Source organism: Limulus polyphemus, unplaced genomic scaffold (genome assembly GCF_000517525.1).
Source record: "Limulus polyphemus unplaced genomic scaffold, Limulus_polyphemus-2.1.2 Scaffold273, whole genome shotgun sequence".
NCBI classification, from domain to species: Eukaryota; Metazoa; Arthropoda; class Merostomata; order Xiphosura; family Limulidae; genus Limulus; species Limulus polyphemus.
In genome coordinates, this window is record NW_013665883.1 from 610,172 (window position 1) to 629,496 (window position 19,325).

A 19,325-nucleotide genomic window follows, 5' to 3' on the forward strand; every position below is an offset into this window, starting at 1 on the left:
ATAATTATCTGGAGGTTATAAACATTTCACATGTGAAATTTGAAAATGTTCTGATGCTTAAAAGTATTTTAATCTTAAAATCAAAAATTACTTTGCATGTTGGATAGTCAACATTCTGAAAGAAAAAATTTCATGAGAAAATCTTTAATTAAAAACTCTTAATACTTAATTTAAAAACCTGATGTTTTGTATAAGAAAGCCTTGTAATGTTTACTAAAAACCTGTAAAATTTTGTAAAGTGCACGTACATTATCAAAAATCATAGTATAATTACTCTTATGGATTCTTTTGTAGTTCCAAGTTGGGTGGATCCCACCCAGCCAATAATGGTGGGGTTAAGATGTTTGAAATTGAAAAAAGAAGAGTTACAGTGGATCTGATTGAGGTGTTTAAGATTGTCATCTTTTTTCATATTTAACAGCAAGAATAGTAGGACCAGGGGACACAAATATAAATTTTGGCATGATAGGAGTCATCTTCAGCTAAGACAGTTTAATTTTTCTAACAGGGTGGTTGACCTCTGGAATGGGTTGCCTTTAAAGTTTGTGGAGGCAGTAAATTTAAGTCAGTTTAAGAGAAAGCTTGATAACTATATGAATGATAACGGCTGGCTTTAAGATTTTTTTTAATAGTTTTAGCTTAGTTTAAAGGATGGGACAGCTGAGATGTATTAATAGGTCCATAGTTATCCCTAACTATTAAGTTATGTAATAATGTACACATCTTATATAAATTGTGAACCGTTGTGTTGTCTCCTGAAAATTTGCACATGCAGGCAAAACTCAACATTCACTTTTGAAATGACAGGAAAACAGGCATAAATAATGTTGATGAAAAATTTTATTTTGCAAGCAGGATATTCTACACTGAATTGTTAGGAATTAACCACACTTTCATTCACCTTTGAAAATGTGATGTAACTTAAAAAATAAAAAATGTAGATTTACCATACATTATTGTTGAATGGCTCTTAGTATAACTGAAATGATCAACAATTACTTTTCATGGTGGGTGGTATAAGTAGCTCAGAGCTTTGGTTCTGAGTGAAACCAAGAGTCTAACACAATTAACCTTCTTAAAGTCCATGAAATAATTTAAATTGATAGATTAACTTAAACTATTCCCATCATTGGGGACAAGTACTTTTGGTAGATTAACTTAAACATTTTCCATCACTGGGGACGAATACTTTTGCTAAATCTACTTAAACATTTCCCGACAATGGGGACGGACACTTTTGCTATATAAATTTAAACTTTTCCCACCACTGGGGACAGATACTTTTGCTATATAAACTTTTCCCACCACTAGGGATAGATACTTTTGCTATATAAACTTTTCCCACCACTAGGGATAGATACTTTTGCTATATAAACTTTTCCCACCACTAGGGATAGATACTTTTGGTTTTTTTATGATAAAATAACTCCGTAAACAGGTTACCTTTTTGTACCAACAGCATCAATTTCATCAATAAACACAATAGCTGGAGCATGTTCTTCTGCAACACGAAACAATTCTCTGACCAATTTGGGTCCATCTCCCTATGATGAAAAATCAACCATAATCCTAAATATTCACTCACATAAAACACTGGAAAAATTTAAATATTATTTTACTTAGAATAACACTTACCTCTACTTAATTAAGAGTAATTACACATACACACAATAAAACTTTTGATTTTTATGACAGTTCTAGCAAAACTGAAATTTCAAAAGTACAGTAATTTTGATATTTAAATAATTAAGTCTTACAAACTTAGCCAAAAAGAATGGTGTCTATTTTCAACTATTTTGTATATTCTCTTTTGCCTTGATTATAATCCATCTGTTGTATATTAAACCTTAGTTTTACTACAAATTCCTTCATAATTGCAGTCATTATTATATACACAACAAGTAAATATGTAAATAAATATTTCACAAACTTCAAACAACTGATACTTTTCTTGTACATACTGGTGTGAAAAAAAAAATTCAATAAGTTTCTGGCTGTATATTTAGATCCATGGTTAACAAATCTTTTTTCATTGTGTTCAAGTTTAGAACTAACCAGCTGTTCCTGGCTGTATATTTAAACCCATGGCTAACAAGTCTTTCTTCACTTTATCAAAGTTTAAACCTATGACCCATCTATGACGATTGTATTCTATTCCTGTCTGTGTATTTAAACCCATAACTAGCCTCCTCTGACTGTGTTCTACTTTAGAGCTTACCACCTGTTACTGGCTGGGTATCTAACTTCATAACCAGCCTCCCTTGATTCTGTTCTACTTTAAAACTTACCAGCTGTTAATGGCTGGGTATTTAAACCTGTAATCAACTTCCATTTATTGGGTTCTACTTTAGAACTTACCAGCTGTTTGACTGGGTATTTAAACCAGTAAACAACCTCCCTTGATTTTATTCTACTTTAGAACTTATCCAGCTGTTAGTGGCTGGGTATTTGACCCTCTCTTCATGGACATCTTTTTCTGCACATGTCACAAGGTTTTAGTGCGTTACATTCAAAATTTAAATAAACTACTTTTCTTTCATGGTATACCAATAAATATAGCATGAAAATGTAGCTAATAATCCATATTTTAATAGTATATAAGTTTTAAATTCTTATTTTTATAACACAATATATTAAAAAAATCTAGAATTTATCCAAGTGTGAGAATTGTGACATTCGCTCTCTTGGCATCCTCTCTTCATTAATTTATTTACTACCCATCCAAGAAGTATGAATTTTAATGTAGATTACTTATTATAATATCATCATCACTCATGCAAAGCATAAGTTTTATAGCCTTCAATTTTATTAGAAATAGACAACTAGACCCTTCTTGCCATGCCCATCTGTCACATCCTCTCTTACAGAAATTGCTAATAGTTCTCTCTGATGTTCAATACTATAATATATATATATCCAATAGAAAGCCAAGGTTTTCATCTATCAAGTGATGTATATTACATTCTTTTCTGTAAAGAAAATTGTCAATTTCACTTTCAGTTCAAGCTTGATTCTCATGAATTAGGTGAAGTTTTAATGGCTCCTGTCACATAGTTAGAAAGCCAGAAAAACTGTGATAGTTATTGAACATTATCTGCTTTTTGAACCCTATTAATCTGTGTTCTTTGATACATTATTTAATTAAATAAAAATTATTTAATGTGGTGCTACCATTAGTATACAATAGTAGGGTTAAATGTCGTTGACAGCAAAAAAAAAGAGAGAAAAAAGATGACCCAGGTAAATACCTTTTTTGTTTTTCATGTGTATTCTTTATTTACTATTAAAAATGTAAAAGTATGAAATTTTTTACATTAGTTAAGGTTAGATTAGGTGAAATAAATAATAATGTAATAAAATTGTTTCACGAGGTAAGCTTGTTCGTAATGTAATTCAATAGCGTAACGTGAGCTGCACATTCGCCATGTGATTTACAACTTATAATGGTGAGAATAGTAGTTAGATACAGTTCAAAGGCAATAAAATTTAAGTATAAATAGGTGTATACTGTTACGAGTTTAAGGCTAATTAGAATAAACAAATGAAAATAATTGTTTCTAGATAGAAAAAAAACGGTAATTTACATTTATTTTGATTTTTCTCTGTGGTTATGAAATCAGACAAATTGACCAACCTTGTATAAAGTTAGGGTAAAGAAAATAACAGATAAAATATAGTTTTACTGAAACAAAAACATTTGGAATATATTTAGGAGGTTTGAGGGATTATGCAAATGAAATTTGAGATTTTTTTTTGATAGAGAAAAGTATTCTTAATCATAATGTCAAAATCACTTAGTACTCGGACAAGTAAATAAAATACTATATACATATAATCACAGACAAATCTTTGATAAAAATACTTCATTACAAAAGCTGTTTTTATTGTGTACAAAACACTTGTAATGTTTACTAAAAGTCTGCAAAATTTTGTGAAAATACACAAAGTGTATTAGAAGTTATAGTGTTGAAACTATAATGAAGACAAAATGGTTACAAGGTTGGTTGATTCGACTGACTTTGTAGAGAAAGTGTTAAATCCGTAACCAACTTTCCCTGATTGTGTTCTACTTTAGACCTCACCAGCTATTACTGGCTGGATATTTAAACCCATAACCACCAACCTTTACTAGTTGTAATCCACTCTATAATTTATCTGCACCTTTACTAGTTGTAATCCACTCTAGAATTTATCTGCACCTTTACTAGTTGTAATCCACTCTAGAATTTATCTGCTGTTCATGGTTACGAGTTTAAGCTAACAACTAACAGTCTTCCAGAGTGCATACCAAGTCTATAACCCATGAACAATTCATATTTATTTTTCAAATTTGACAACTCATTAAGTCTTTCATTTCTAGAACTTATCAACTATCCTATGTTTTAAACACTTCAACTCACAAGGTACTTTTGAATGAGTTCAGAACCCACAACACGAAGAAAAGTTGCTGAAGTCTGGTTAGCCACAGCTTTTGCTAAGAGGGTTTTTCCTGAGGAGAAAATAAAAAACAGTTAACAGTCTGCAGAAAAACCAAAATAATTTAATACTTAATATTTTCTTAACAGTTCAATCTTGTGAAACAAAAGAGAATGTCCTTTAATAACTGTCTTTACATCATAATGGTAAATAAACTAAATATCTTAAAAAAAAGTGGTCTGGGAATACATGTATAACAAATTGTATTAAATATTAATATATCAGATATAAGAACCCTATCACATATACTTGCCTGTCCCTGGTGCACCGTACAAAATAACTCCTTTTGGAGGTTTAATGCCCATTTCCTCATAGTATTCCGGATGAGTAAGAGGCAGTTCCACTGATTCCTAGATATACAGGTTATATTTTAATTTTTTCTCTCAATACAGTAATTTTTTTTGGATTATTTTCAGAAAGCTCACATCAAATTAAAGAAGTTTAAATTTTACTTCCAAGTATATCAATGCTTGTCAGAGGATGAATAAATGTTTATCAATCTAGGTACATACAGGACCTGAGTTTTTTGACCCACACACTCAAAAGTTTAAAGAAAAGTGGAATATGTACTTTTACACGTTAAACTTCATACTAATACATTTTTAACTTTAGAATACCTCAAAATTAATCAGCATAATTTATGTTATATATATTTTAGAAAGTAGTTAAGGCATCTAATAAGCTACATATAACAGTAAATGAGTTATTAGCATTATATATAAAATACTTAGTAAGCAGACATTTCAAGTCACCTTGATTTCTTGGATCTGTTGATCTAGACCTCCAATGTCAGCATATGTTTCCTGTGGAGCTTTCTCCAGTTTCATGACAGTCACCATAGGATCTGTGTCATCTGATAAAACTCCAACAACTGCATGAACCTAGGTCACATAAAGATCAGCCCATTCTGATTTCAATTTAATGATATTCCACTGAAAAATTTCTAAATATATCTCTCCTTTTTCCATTTAGGATTCTCTAATGGACATTATTGAGACAAATGTTTCATTTACAACTTGTAACAAAAACATTATACAAAAAATATAATTCAAGTACAAAGAAAAGTGAAATTGGCAGCAACTACCTAGTTCAGCATGACACTTACGAAGAAAGTCTTGGAAGACAAATCTACAAAGTATCACAGATGGAAAGGACACCATTTATAAAGACTTCCATCTTGCACCAGTTTTTGCAGGGGTTTATATCCAATCCAGGAGGATTGAGGTATATATGATGTTATTGGTTGATAGTTCTTGTAATGTGATTGGTGGGATATTGTTCTTACCATCTGTGCTACTTTTGTAGATACGTTCTCCAAGACTTTTTTCACAAGTGTCATACTGAACTAGGCAGTTGCTAACCATTTCACCTTTATTTGCTCATCAGAAAGACTCTGCTTAAATAATTGTTAAGATATGTGAAAAAAATTTACCCATTAATAGGAGATAACATACATCTAATTCTCCTTCATTTTAAAGGGTGCAAGTGTATATATATATTCCAATATTTACTACTTATGGCAACTTGATGTCACTTTAAATTACAGACAGATAGTAATGGTTAATTTTGAAAAGAAGTGTAAAAATTAAAAGTTAAGGAACAAATCAAAACACCAGCATGCATAAATTTATGTTAATGAAACTAGTCAGAAATCCTTGGCAGAATGATAAATCACATAGACAGCAAAATAATCTTGGACTTTTAAAATAAATGAAACTAGAATAACAGAATTCAGGTGGCTGTGATGAGTTACTCCCTAAATTATCTTGCATAACTCACAACGTAGCCCATTTGAAGGCCATAAACCAGGCTACTAGCACAGCTACATAGATTAATAGGAAAAGGAAACTGGACTAATGTCTATAAATAAGCTGAATGTAAAATTTATCAACACACATTTATACAATTGTACATATAAAATAAGTACATCAGTATCTTCAGATAAATGTGTACACATATATACTTCTTTCATACTTAGAACAAGTAAGTTATGTAATAAATATTTTACAGTATGTTACACACTATAACTTGTTTTCATTAAAAATTTTGAAGATACTTTTTACAAATAAAACAATTGTTAAAATTAAAAGCTATTATGGTCTTTGAGAACAAAGGTGATGAAACTACATTTTTAGAATTGAAGTAATATTACAGGATAAACAGAGCATGTATATTTGTAAGGTGTGTCTTACTACTCGAGCATTGGCACCAAGTATGAAGGTGTTTGTTTGTTATGGATTTCGTGCAAAGCAACACAAAGGCTATCTGCACTAGCAGTCCCTAATTTAGCAATGTAAAACTAGAGGGAAGGCAGCTAGTCATCACCACCCACCGCTAACTTTTGGGTTACTCTTTTACCAACGAATAGTGGGATTGACTGTCACATTATAACACCCCCACAGCTGAAAGGGCGAGCATGTTTGGTGTGACGGGGATTCAAACCCGCGACCCACAGATTGCGAATCGAGCATCCTAACCACCTGGCCATGCCGAGCCATATGAAGGTGTTATTCACAATTTTCAATATCTTGATTTATACATTATGGAATGTATACACTTAAATTAGGCAATGATTAATAGATAGAACTAGCCAAATTTTACCTAGCTGGAATAGTTCTGGTAACAATAGTAAAAATTAGCTTTTATACAATGTAATAAAATTTACAGGGTCATGATAATAACTAAAGTCATTATTTTGATTATCTGCAAATGTATAAAATTCTCTTTCATAAGATATTTGTAATGGAGATCATAACATAGTAAAAAAAAATATTTGTAAGTAGTAGACCTTTAAAATATTTATAGTAACAAAAAACATCCCTTATATGCAGTGTAAGGTACATAAAACTTTTTTGCAGACATCCATGCCTCATAACATCAGTTTTTGTAGGAAGGGAGTTGATCTTCAGCAGTGCTACCTTATTCTTTAAAATACCACACTGTATAGAGATTGAAATTCAACTCCTTAATTTTTGAATATGAAAAAAACAACCATGTTTGATGTTTCTGTGTTTATCATAGAAAACCTAAATTTAGTTGCCTTACAGATGAAACTAACTTACCTTGTGATTTAGAAGTACAGAACATCCAGGTTCTAGTTGATCCTTATCAACAAAAGAAAGTATACTAACATAGTGTTCACTCCCCACAGATGTCGACACAATAGCATGGTTGTCATCTATGATTTCCTCTAGGTTTCCTACTGACATCGGTGTACCTCTGAGATCATCCACCTTGGAACGTTCCTCCTATAAAATCACAGTAAATAATCCAACAAGTAAATTAAGTGAAGTAAAAACTCTCATTCACAAGTTTCTACATGACATTTACTTAAAAATACTGTAGACAAGCACTAATTTGAAATAGAACTGTATATTTTTATCATTGTAACTGGAGGAACTTAAAACCAATAAAATAACATAAATTTGCCTGCAGTTACACAGAGTCATGCACCAGACAGGATAAAAAAATTCCATGACCTTCAAGTTTTTGTTCATTTTCCATGACTTTTTTACTATATCTTTTGACCATTTTGAACTTATAGGTGAACAAAATTGACAACACTTGACATGTAATTGAGTAACTTTTATTTTTGAAAAAACAGCATAAGAAAAACAATGAAAAAGAAATAAAAGTAAAGACAATACAAGTAGTAAACAGCTTGCTATATTGGTTTGAATTTTCCTGTAATAGATTTTCTAAAACTTTCACCTCACAATCAGCAGTCTCAATGCCACTTTTCACAAGGCATTCGATTTCACAAACAACATGATCTTGTTACAGTTTTTGGCCTCTTCAGTCAAATAACTGGACTTCTCCAGGCTTTTCAGTCAGTAAGGAGACTTTTTTTTTTCTTTCTTAATAAGAACATCCATCTCATCTTGAACATTCTTGAGTTTATATTATTTCTTTACATTTTTTCTGCTGCTATAGATATATATATACATGGTATCTTTGCATTGAAATGTACATGCCAGCATAGCTTTGTTAACACTGATCTCATGAAGGAGCACATAATCTTTGACAAATTCAATTATAATGTGTTGTCCAAAAAATGACTTTTCATGCAAAAAAAAAAGCCCCTTTCAACACTGGGTTGGCCATGAGATAGAATTAGGAATCTTTTCACAACACTCCACAACTGTTGGTACTCACTTTTTACACCATGTGCTCATAAAGCAAATGATCCATACAGCCTGTTCTGTAATGGAATAAGGAAGAAAATGGGTAGAGAGTTTAATGGGTTTTTTCTATTCGGATCTCAGTGAAGATTGTTTAGCTGTAAAATTTAACATCAACTTTTTTTTCCTTTTCCCTTACAAATTTGGCCACTGTTAGTATTTCTTAATGTTTAGAAATTGTAAAACTACTTGAAAATAATATTACAAACACAAAATTACATTTATTTAGTTTATGAAACTTATAAAGTTAACATGTTACTACTGTCATCTGAATTTAACTTTTTCTAAACTGAAAATGTATTTCCAATAGATACTTCTGCTCACAAAATAGCTTTTCTCAATTAGTACTGCCCTCTATCAGTGCAAATTTTCAATGCTCACTACTAGCCTTCCACCTCCTGCTTCTGCATATCCACATGCAAGTGATTATGCAGCAGCTTTCCACCAATAGGAGCATGACACAACCCCTATTATAACCACCACCTTCTCCACATTTGCATTTGTTAATCACTTGTCAAGATTAGTCAGAAGTCCCACACCACACATCACTGGAAGTGGAGAGGCTGAGTGGGAAATGTGAGCGGAGGTAAGTATCAATTGGAAATACATTTTCAGTTTAGGAAAATGTTAACTTTCAATATGATATCTTACCTCCACTCACAAAATAGATAAAATCCCACACTGAGCTGGTGGAGGGCCAGTGAAAAAAATGACCCCTTTAAGGAAGTGCTCAAAGAGAGACCATGAGGTGTGGAACCAAAAAAGAAAATATCAAACCTCAATGGGAGACTGATCCACATCTGATCCAGGTATACTCTTCACTCTTTTATGACTGTGTCACAAACATAAAAGGCAGAAAAACATGAAGGAATTACAAAATACATATTACCAATTAATTAATGGGGCTCCTGTGTTTAGAGTGGATATGGCACAACAGACTAGTGTTAGCTCTACCTCATCCAGCACCTGGGGGTATCTGGTATTCTGTGGTGGGCAGATGATCACCTACTTCTTCACCTTCAAATGGGATTTGGTAGGGAAGATGAGCTGCCATACCAAAATCTGTCTGCACTTGCATGCATTTCCAACCCAACCAACACCTGATCCACCAAGAACCAACATCCAGTGGATGGTAGAAAGGAGGAAAGCCCTGGTGGGATAACATCTCCAGTCCAAAATCTGGCAGCATATAGTATGGTTCTTTCAATCCGTGGTAGGAGGAGGATACCTAGGCTGTACACAAGTGGGAATACATGTGCTGCGTCCAGCTACAATCAATACCAGATCCACCGGGGATTGACATCCAGCAGATGGTAGGAAGAAGGACCCCAAACCTGGGGTGCATTTCCAGTCTAGAACTTGGCAGCATTGGGCATTTTTCATCCAATCCACAGTAGAAGGAGGGATACTGGCCAAAACACGTACAAGGGCTTACCTAGCTGGACCATCTCCAACCAACACCTTGATCCCCCTGGGAACAGCATCTGGAGGATGGTAGGTAGGATGAACATCTGAGCCTGAGGGACAAACTGCAATATATATAGTCCTGATATGGCAAAGTGCTTCAACCAAAATCTGGCAGTATCTGGAATTGTACATCAGGTCCACGGTAGGAAGTGCTAAACACCACTGACACCCACAGAATGTCACCACCCTAATCTCAAGTGAGTGGTATGACGCATCTCTCAGGAGGACAAGCCTTCATGGTACACCACCCCAGTGGCTAGGAGCTGGTAAATGGCAAGGACTCCCATACTCCACTAGAAGAAAGGAATGCATCACTAGAGACAATGACCTCGATACCCAATTTTGAAAAGCAGAGCTACTACATTTGTGAAGTCAATCAACCAACACCCAATGGCATCTGGAATTGTATGTCAGGTCTGCAGTAGGGTCTCAATGCCATGGAGCATCAGATATTAGCCGCAATCCCTGCCTACTTTACTCATGTGTGTCTATGAATGTATGGTCTGGGACAAGCATATTTAAGAAGCGAAAGACCACTAGAGAGAGATACTAGCAGTCCTATGGAGTGAATAACCAAATCCTGCGATGTAACCATTTTGGCATAAATGACAATTGAATGGAGGTATACAACCAACACCTGGTGGCATCTGGAATTGTCATCAGGTTCACAGTAGGAAGAGCTACAACATAATTGACATTGATCATGGTCACAGAATGGACAGTGCAGATTTTCAAAAAAATTATTCTTGGTCAGGTACCACTCACAACAGAGTGGGATCTACAATATACTAGCAAAAAGACTCCAGTAAGTAAAGTAATAACAAAATCACAGTAAAGAAAACTAAGGAAAACACTGACAAGTTTGTGAGTAAAAAAAAGCATGTCTGTACAGTACTACTGCCAATTGACAAGTGATTAACGAGTGCAAATGTGGAGAGGGCACTGGTTAAAATAGGGGTTATGTTGTGCTCCTATTGGTGGAGAACTGCTGCATAATCATTTACATGTGGATATGCAGAAGTGGGAGATGGAAGGCTGGTGGTGAGCATGGAAAACTTGCACTGACAGATGGTAGTACTAATCAAGAAAAGGTAAGATACTGTATTGGAACTAATACTTATGCTCAAATACAGTGCACTGTTGCTATTTGGTCCAGGAAGTTTCATATATTGAACCAGCAGTGACTTTACATTAGTAACACTGTTATTCATTACTTTAACAGATAAATAAAAAATTGGGAATTAAAAACCTTGGAAATATGGATTGTTAAAAAAAAAGTAAGCAAACAAGGCTGGAGATATTGCAGACATTATTTACTGAAACTACAAACCCCCTATTTTCACTCCATGCTGTTACTTAGAATTACAGTTGATGGAGTCAAAAATAGTGGTTTGTAGTTTGAGTAAATAATGACAACATATTTTTCCAGCCTTGTTACCTTACTTTTATTACAATCCCTATTTGCAGGTTTCTAATTCACAATTTTTTATTTATCTTGTTTGCTGGCTTTTTTTATGCTTGGCTATGGGCAAAGGATTAAGTGATACGGTAGCTAACTTTATACATTGGAATTATAATAAACATAGCTAGTAGCTAGCTGATACAGTTCATGATGATTTACTGTAGCTATTGACTATTTGATTGCATTAGCTCGAGATGTAAAATGTTAAGCTGCAGCTGGAGATCGTCATAGAGATTTTTTTTAGAATAGAGCAAGCATTTATAGTTTCTGTGTAACTAAATTCTCTACATATAATGCATAGAAATGGGCAAATATATGCCTAGATTAAAACACAACCCCAACTAAGCATGTATAAAAGTTTACCAGTAGAAAAGCAGTCTTTTCAAATAAAACATATACTTCTCAAACATTGCTTTAAATAAACCTTCGTGTCTTTTAAAGTAATAATTCTACGATTGTATGTAATAAGATTTACTATTACGTGTATATATTTTTTTTTTACTCCTTCACTTCATACATAATATAGGGGTTGGCTCCCTAAAGATATTGACTGTGTAGTGTATAAAGCATTGAGTATCTACACATTACAGTCATCTAATGTTCATCTATTATTAGCTGGTAATTCCTGTTTCACCCTGTAGTTAAGCTAACTTCAAGGGGTAATGATAACATCATTTATACTAGAATTATGATGTTTTAGCCTATGTAAAATATAGAAGAAACAAATAGACTTGTCAACACCCCTACAACATTTGCAGTACCTTATTTAGTATTCTACAAAAGGTTTGGGTGGAATATACAAAGTTTTTGTTGTAGGCTGGCAAGAGAATAATAATAAGAAGAATTACAAACTGACTATTTTGAACAAGTTTTCTTTTCTTTCTTAAGTCTAATATACATACTTTTTTGTGCATTTTTATATGTGTACAGCCTTAGCAGGCAATAGTAAAGGATTTAAAGTGCTGTTTAAATTGAATCTTTACTGTCTAAGGTGCTTTTTGCCTGAACGTTGTATTACAGTTTTGTGCAAATCGTTATGAACCCTATTATGAACCTCTATCATGGTTCATGATATGTTACTCAGATGACATATGATTTTTATTTTAAGAGTGGTTTCACCCATACTGAAAATATACAGTGATTTGTGACACAAATGACATTGAGCTTCACTTATTGATGATCATGATTACTCAAACCACTGTTCTGGATCAGCCATGGATTTTGAACTTTGCATGTGCCAGCCATTTTTACACACCAGTTGTCCTAAGAGAATCTAAGCTCTTCAAACACAATGGCAAAATTCTGCTATCTTCAATAACACTTGGATTTTTCAATAAGTCAAACTAACTGAGTTTTAGTTTTTTTCACATCAAAAAGAATCATGTTTAATTCACTACAAGCTATATTTTATTTAATTCTTACTTACAGCTGTCAATATTTCAAGGACCTAAGCTGTAAAGTTTTTACTTGCTTTCTAAATTGTTATCTACAATAATTCCGTACAGATTTATTATTTTTGTTTGCAGCCAAAGTACACAAAATGAAAATATTAGCAGTACATCAACCAGTCCATTGCACTGGTTAAGCCAGTTACACCTCTCATGCTAACTGCACATGATCAAAACAGCCATGCTACTGTAACATCCAACTTGTTTTTATATTAAAAACAAACACTAATCTGAAAATTTTTAAATTGTTATGAAATGGAAACTGAGAAGCTTGAAAATTAAGATGAACTTGTACTGTGTATCACAAATAATTTAGGTGGAAAAATCCCCTTTTTTTTGAATTCCTCATCTTTGTATCTGATTTACAGGGCCTTAACAAGACCAGTTTATATATAAACAAAAATGCTATTGCACTATACTCCAGTCAGCATTGCATATTAAAAAATCATTTAAGCACTTTGTTTACCAATGACCTTTAATAAAAATATTTAAAATCAAATGATAATGCCAACCTCATGTTTTTCTTCCTGTGGTTTTAATCTTTCTTGATTCCTGAGAAACTCTTCTTCCATGAGAAGGTAGTCTTTAATTCTCTCCAACTTGAGAAGTTTTAACCTACATCTTGTATGAGGGGTTACTGATATAAAAAAAGGGACAATAATCACACACACAGTATGAAGTAAGACAGTAGTTCCACATGATATACTTAATAGATATAAAACATAATCTTACAGGTCAAGATCTTTATCAAATGGACTGATACACATTTGTTCCAAATAATTTATTTAAAAGCTGTGAAAAAAACAAAAACATTATGTGATCATCAATACCAGAAGCTTTATATTATGCTTTATGCTTGTATAGACACAAAGTGACTGTTCAAGCAAATATTGTAAAGACAGTTCCCAGGACAATGGAAAAAAACATGGTATATAAGTTTATTAGACATCCAGGACTCTGTCGGGTGCAGCATTTAAAAATATACTAGTATGAAATACTCAAGTACCACTACATGTTCGAAAGACCCAATGTATAGGTTAAGCTCTTCCATTATTCCCAATTACTTACTTAGCTACCCCATGAGGAGAGGGTCCCATACCCAAAAACAAACCCCCATTAGAACACCTACTACTTGATACTTCAGCATGTGGGTCATATTTGATCCTGCTACCTTATGAGTAGAAGTATAAAACAGTAACACAGTGCGGCCAGTAACACAAAATATGATACCAAATTTGGGTTCAACAACCCTGAAAACCTTCTCCTAGAACTCTAACATGACTGGTTGAGCTTTGGGGCATATTCTATCCCCTCCTTAGTAGAGGGGCCATGTCATATAAGTAAGGACACTCCCGCACCACCCTGAGCTTGCCTGCCAAGTTTGATCCTTCTATCTCCAAAACTGTGAAAGGAAATTTTGGTTAAGAAAACAAACACGACTGTACAAAAATAATATTTTCTAAAACAACCTAAAGTTCATTCATTTGTTTAAACAAAATATAGAAGGTATTAAATAGGAGTTGTCCAAGTATCATACCTAGGGGTAATTTGCTAGCAGCTTCTGGACCCTTGGTTTTTCTCTTCTTCTTTCCCACTCTGGTGGGTACTGGTGGTTCATACTTTCTTCTCTTGTCCTTTATTAAAATAGAAAAAAAAACTAGAAATGTTAATATATTTTAAATGTACAAAACAATTAACTTTTTCAGCATGGGCTCAGTTCCTAGGACCGACCTCATAACCATTTTGTGCTTGTTATAGTTTTCATGCTATAACTTTTCAATTAGTATGTTGCCTATCTATCGTGCAAAGTACTATTCATTTTAAGATTAGAAATATTTTTATACATCATAAACTTTTGAAATTTCAAATGAGAAATCTTTATAATGTTCAGATAGTTATCAAACATTTCTTAAGAAAAAACTTTATATTTTTATCTTTATTTTCAGTGATTAATCTCTGTACAGGTTTGGTAAATTTGACCACTCTCGCAACCACCATAAAAAATTAGGAAATAAACATAAATTATGCCTCTTTCATTCTAGAATGAACACAAAAACATAAATTTTTAGACTAAATAGCTTAAATCTCATAATATTATACATGTATATATATTTATATTGACCTTTCAACCTTGCCTGGCTAACAATTGAGAAGTTACAATGATGAGGCTCACGTGCACTCATGTTACCATATCAAATAACATAAAATTGACCTTTGGTCTGTTCAAAGTAACTTGTCTTGGCTGTGTTTTAGGAGACTAGTATTTTGTGAAATACAGTCAAAGTTCAATTATTATACACTATATTTGTATATAGATTATTGTTATTTTGAAATAAGTTCTCAAACTTATTTTTCTTTAAACATAGAACAGTAACTAGAGAAGTAAAGCAAACAATTATCTCGTCTAGTTACGACCTTTGTACTCAGTTGCTGCTTGATGTAGGTTGCTAAGCCTTTAAAAAAATTGTACATGTAGGATATTAAACAAAATATTTTTTTAGATTTTATATATACATTTGAATAACTAGAAAATCACAAATTACTACATTAATACCATAGAATTACACTATAGCTTAATAACTAAGATGTATTTTAGTCTAAAAAAATATGAAATTTCATGCAGACTAAAGACACACCCTACCTCGTTGAAATATTGGTTCAAAAGAAAGAAATGGCGCCAAGTCTGTTAAAATGCCTGAGAAAGCCACTAGGGAGACATTTTGAACTTCATATTGGTTATTCATGTCATATATATAGAAGTAAGTGTATATAAGGGAGTTTTTCCAAAAATGATCAATATCTTAGCAAATTGAAAAGATAAGAGGCTCTTATTTTATATTCTAGCTTTTCAATTTCAGTAAATAGAGTTTCTAATTCATTCAAAACTATAGACTTAGTATTTTGACTTCACAAACATCTAATTTGAACCAGTGCTGTTTTCAACATACCATGTGACACACACAAAAATTGGTGTTTATCTGTTTTTTTTAATATTTGCTTTTAAATTAAGAAATTGAGTAATATATAGTACTAAAATTTGAATTATAATCTACAATTTGATAACAAATTTATTGACATAAATTCATGAAATAGTAGTTCATTAAAATTTTGAATACGAGTCAAAAAATGCAATGACATGGCTTTTCACCTGTGACCCATCTGGAAAGGGTTAAGAGGAGAAAGACATTTTATGAAAATATTGTGAACTAAGCTTTCATTCTAAAAAGTTATTTTATTAACCTTTCTTTAGACATCATGATTTTAATCTAAAACTGGACCAATAATGAACTCTGTTTTACAGATGGCTGTTTGCAGAATGAACAGCCTTTAGTTCCAAATTACAATTCTGATTTCAGAAAATAAATAATATTAAAAAATACCTGTTATGGAGGTAAATGTTAAAGTTCATATATGGTTATTATGTTAGTATAGTTCCTCATTACATGTGGGGAACTATACACCTAACTCTTACAGAAGAAGAATATTTATTACCATTCATAAAAAAATTGCAATATTAATTACTTTACTGGATCAAATCAAAAAACAATAATAGTTAAACCTCTTTCATTCTATTGGAACTAATTGTAAAGCATGAAGTAATGAAAAAATCAAACATTTTTTCATATATAATTTCAATTTAGAATGAGGTATTTAGTGTTTAAAAAAAATCATCAAGAAAGTCAGTTTTTGTTCACTACCTGTAAAAATAAAACTACAAAAAACCTTAGTCAGAAAATGCCAAATGAGCATCCAAGTAGTAAAAACATATTTCCAAGTTCATTCCTAACCACTTTAGAGAAACAAGCTGTCTAAGGAAAGGTGAAAGAAAACCTAGCATAGTAGATGTAGAAGTTTGGTGTAACATAAATATAAACAATATATATATTTTACTACTGCATTTTGTAATATAAAAACAAGATACAACTTTATTATGATGTGATCAAAATCAGTTATTCAAGGAACTCTTCCAGACTTACAGAAGAAGTAACCAGTTACTAATATTTCCTTGGATTATGCAGGCACTCACTAAATTTGAAAAATTATTTCTTATTTGGTTCACCAAAACAAAAAGGGTTTTTGAAAAGTTTTTACATTCTATTTTATTGCTGACTATATTGCTTAATTTGTGGTTATGCTATTAGTCACACTCAAACCAGCCTCTTATATCAATATTACAGAATCCTGCAAGAGGCTGGAACACAACAATTATGTATCCAATAGTTACATAAGGTTGTTAACACTCTTCAAACACATTGTTCTTCATTTGACTCCTAACTTGTGTTTGGATAAACTTTTATTTCCATGACAATGCCAAACAGCTTCATTTACTATAACACCAGCTTAATCCCAGTATTTCTCAAATAAAAATAGTTTAATCATCAAATAGAAAGAATCAAATGAAGAAAGAGGGTATAACTTTAAATATGTTTTGTTACAAAATCATTTAACCTCTTCCTCACAAACTTAATTTTTTTTTCTATTACAACAGAATTCAAAATGATATTACTACCATTGCATTCTTTCTTTCTTGCATTTCATAAAACTCATTCCTGATCAAATATTCAATTAAGAAAAGTCCCTCCACTAATAATAAATGTTCACATGCATATGTACCAATATGTGAAAATGGCCCTCCAATGTTGCAGAGTTATCCTCCAGATCCTCTGACATGAGTAAGATCGTAATGACTATATTCATTCTGATGAAAACACTAACTGGATTCTGTTCTTATTTTACAATGTAGATTTTAGAGCTATGTTCAAAAGTTTATTCACAAGTCAGGAATTCAAAGATCATTCTAAATATTCAAAGACTTGTAAGGCAGCTTTCAAATAGTGTCAGTTGTTTTTTCTTGTTCACAGAAACTATTTTAACAATGTTTGAACAGTAATCACACTTTAAATGTCACTCATATGAAACATTTCTTTTAATCTGTATAATGTCCATTACTTAAACAAAAGTTGTTGTATTAAAAAAATAAATACATCATTTCATCATAATGGTCTGCTCCAATGATTGGAAGTAGCTGTAACATATGATGTTTTGGTGGTTTAAATGTATTGAATGCCTAGTGTACAAGACATAAGAGAAGTGTTACAGTAGAGTAAGTATGAAACATAAAATATACATCAACACTAATAACTTAATGTTGAAAAAGGAGCAGCGGTGTAACTCTACACCCCACCCTGTCACCAAAGGTGCATGTTTAATTTATCCACAATGTTGTTTTAAAAAAATGTGACTGATAATAACACTCTCTTGTAATTTTTTGTTTTGTTGAAGGTCCATGTACACTTTCTAATCAAAATGTCAGTGTTACTCTATGTTTATCTATTATTATGTTTAATTAATAAACAACTTTATGTTAGCCAGCTTGGAATAATGATTGTTAAATAAACATTTGTTCTGTTTCAGTCAACTGCAGTTCTTTTCATTGGCCACATGTTTCGACAGAACATTATCTGTCTTCTACCTGATGAAGAAAGACCAATGTTCTGTCAAAACATGCAGTATTCTCCACCATCAATAAAACTTTTCCTTATGCTTATAAATTGTTGTTTGCCTACCTATTATTATAAGACCATGACTAATTAAAAGAAAATGTTTCTGGTTATATTTGGATAACTAAATATGTTTCTAACATTGTTAGTGCATTTTGTTATTTTAAGTTTGAGGAGAATGCAACAGTTGCTTGAGGTTATGGAGTATCAAACATCAGTGTGGTGTAAAATTGCTAAAAATGTTGAACTCCGTAAAAAATAAGTATCAGTAGTGACTATGATAATCAAATTGCTAAGGCTTAAAGAAACTTAGATATCTGTTTCAAATTAAATCAGTAGGAAGTAACTTGGTTAAAAATTGCTTAAATTTACTCCATTTGAAAATTTACAAACAATTGTTTAATTTGTAAAATATTTCAATACAAGGTTACTTGTGTTTTTGAGAATGATTTTTGTCCAATTGCTAATATATGTATTTTGTCGATTTTAAATAATGTTTGACAAAAAGCCAACAGTTAAAATTATATTTAAACAACTTTTCAATTACGTAAACTGTTACTATATGCAGTTCAACAAAATACATTTCTCTCTTCTACATGTATCTACTATTCAAACATGTTTTAAACCTAATTTTATTCAAATAATTACAGTTAAAACAAAATTAGCTTAAAACTTGTTTGATTACTAACTTTCACCAAATAAAAAAAAAACTTTAATCGAAAAAAATACTATACTTCTTTCTAATCTTTCATACAGAATTATACAAAGCAAAAACAATTAAAGCTTAGAT

General features: G+C 32.0%; 1 protein-coding gene across 1 annotated transcript in view; it reads right to left on the bottom strand.

Annotated features, from left to right (window-relative positions):
* Window positions 1-19,325, bottom strand: part of LOC106456934 (nuclear valosin-containing protein-like) — a 95,748-nt gene that overhangs the window by 7,470 nt on the left and 68,953 nt on the right. Inside the window, exons 21-27 of the mRNA XM_022382739.1 lie at window positions 14,572-14,691; window positions 13,547-13,671; window positions 7,539-7,724; window positions 5,229-5,357; window positions 4,730-4,826; window positions 4,401-4,489; window positions 1,444-1,544 (exon numbers count right to left, since the gene is read on the bottom strand). Of these exons, the coding sequence (XP_022238447.1) occupies window positions 1,444-1,544; window positions 4,401-4,489; window positions 4,730-4,826; window positions 5,229-5,357; window positions 7,539-7,724; window positions 13,547-13,671; window positions 14,572-14,691 (847 nt within the window). The remainder of the gene's footprint in view (window positions 1-1,443; window positions 1,545-4,400; window positions 4,490-4,729; window positions 4,827-5,228; window positions 5,358-7,538; window positions 7,725-13,546; window positions 13,672-14,571; window positions 14,692-19,325) is intronic.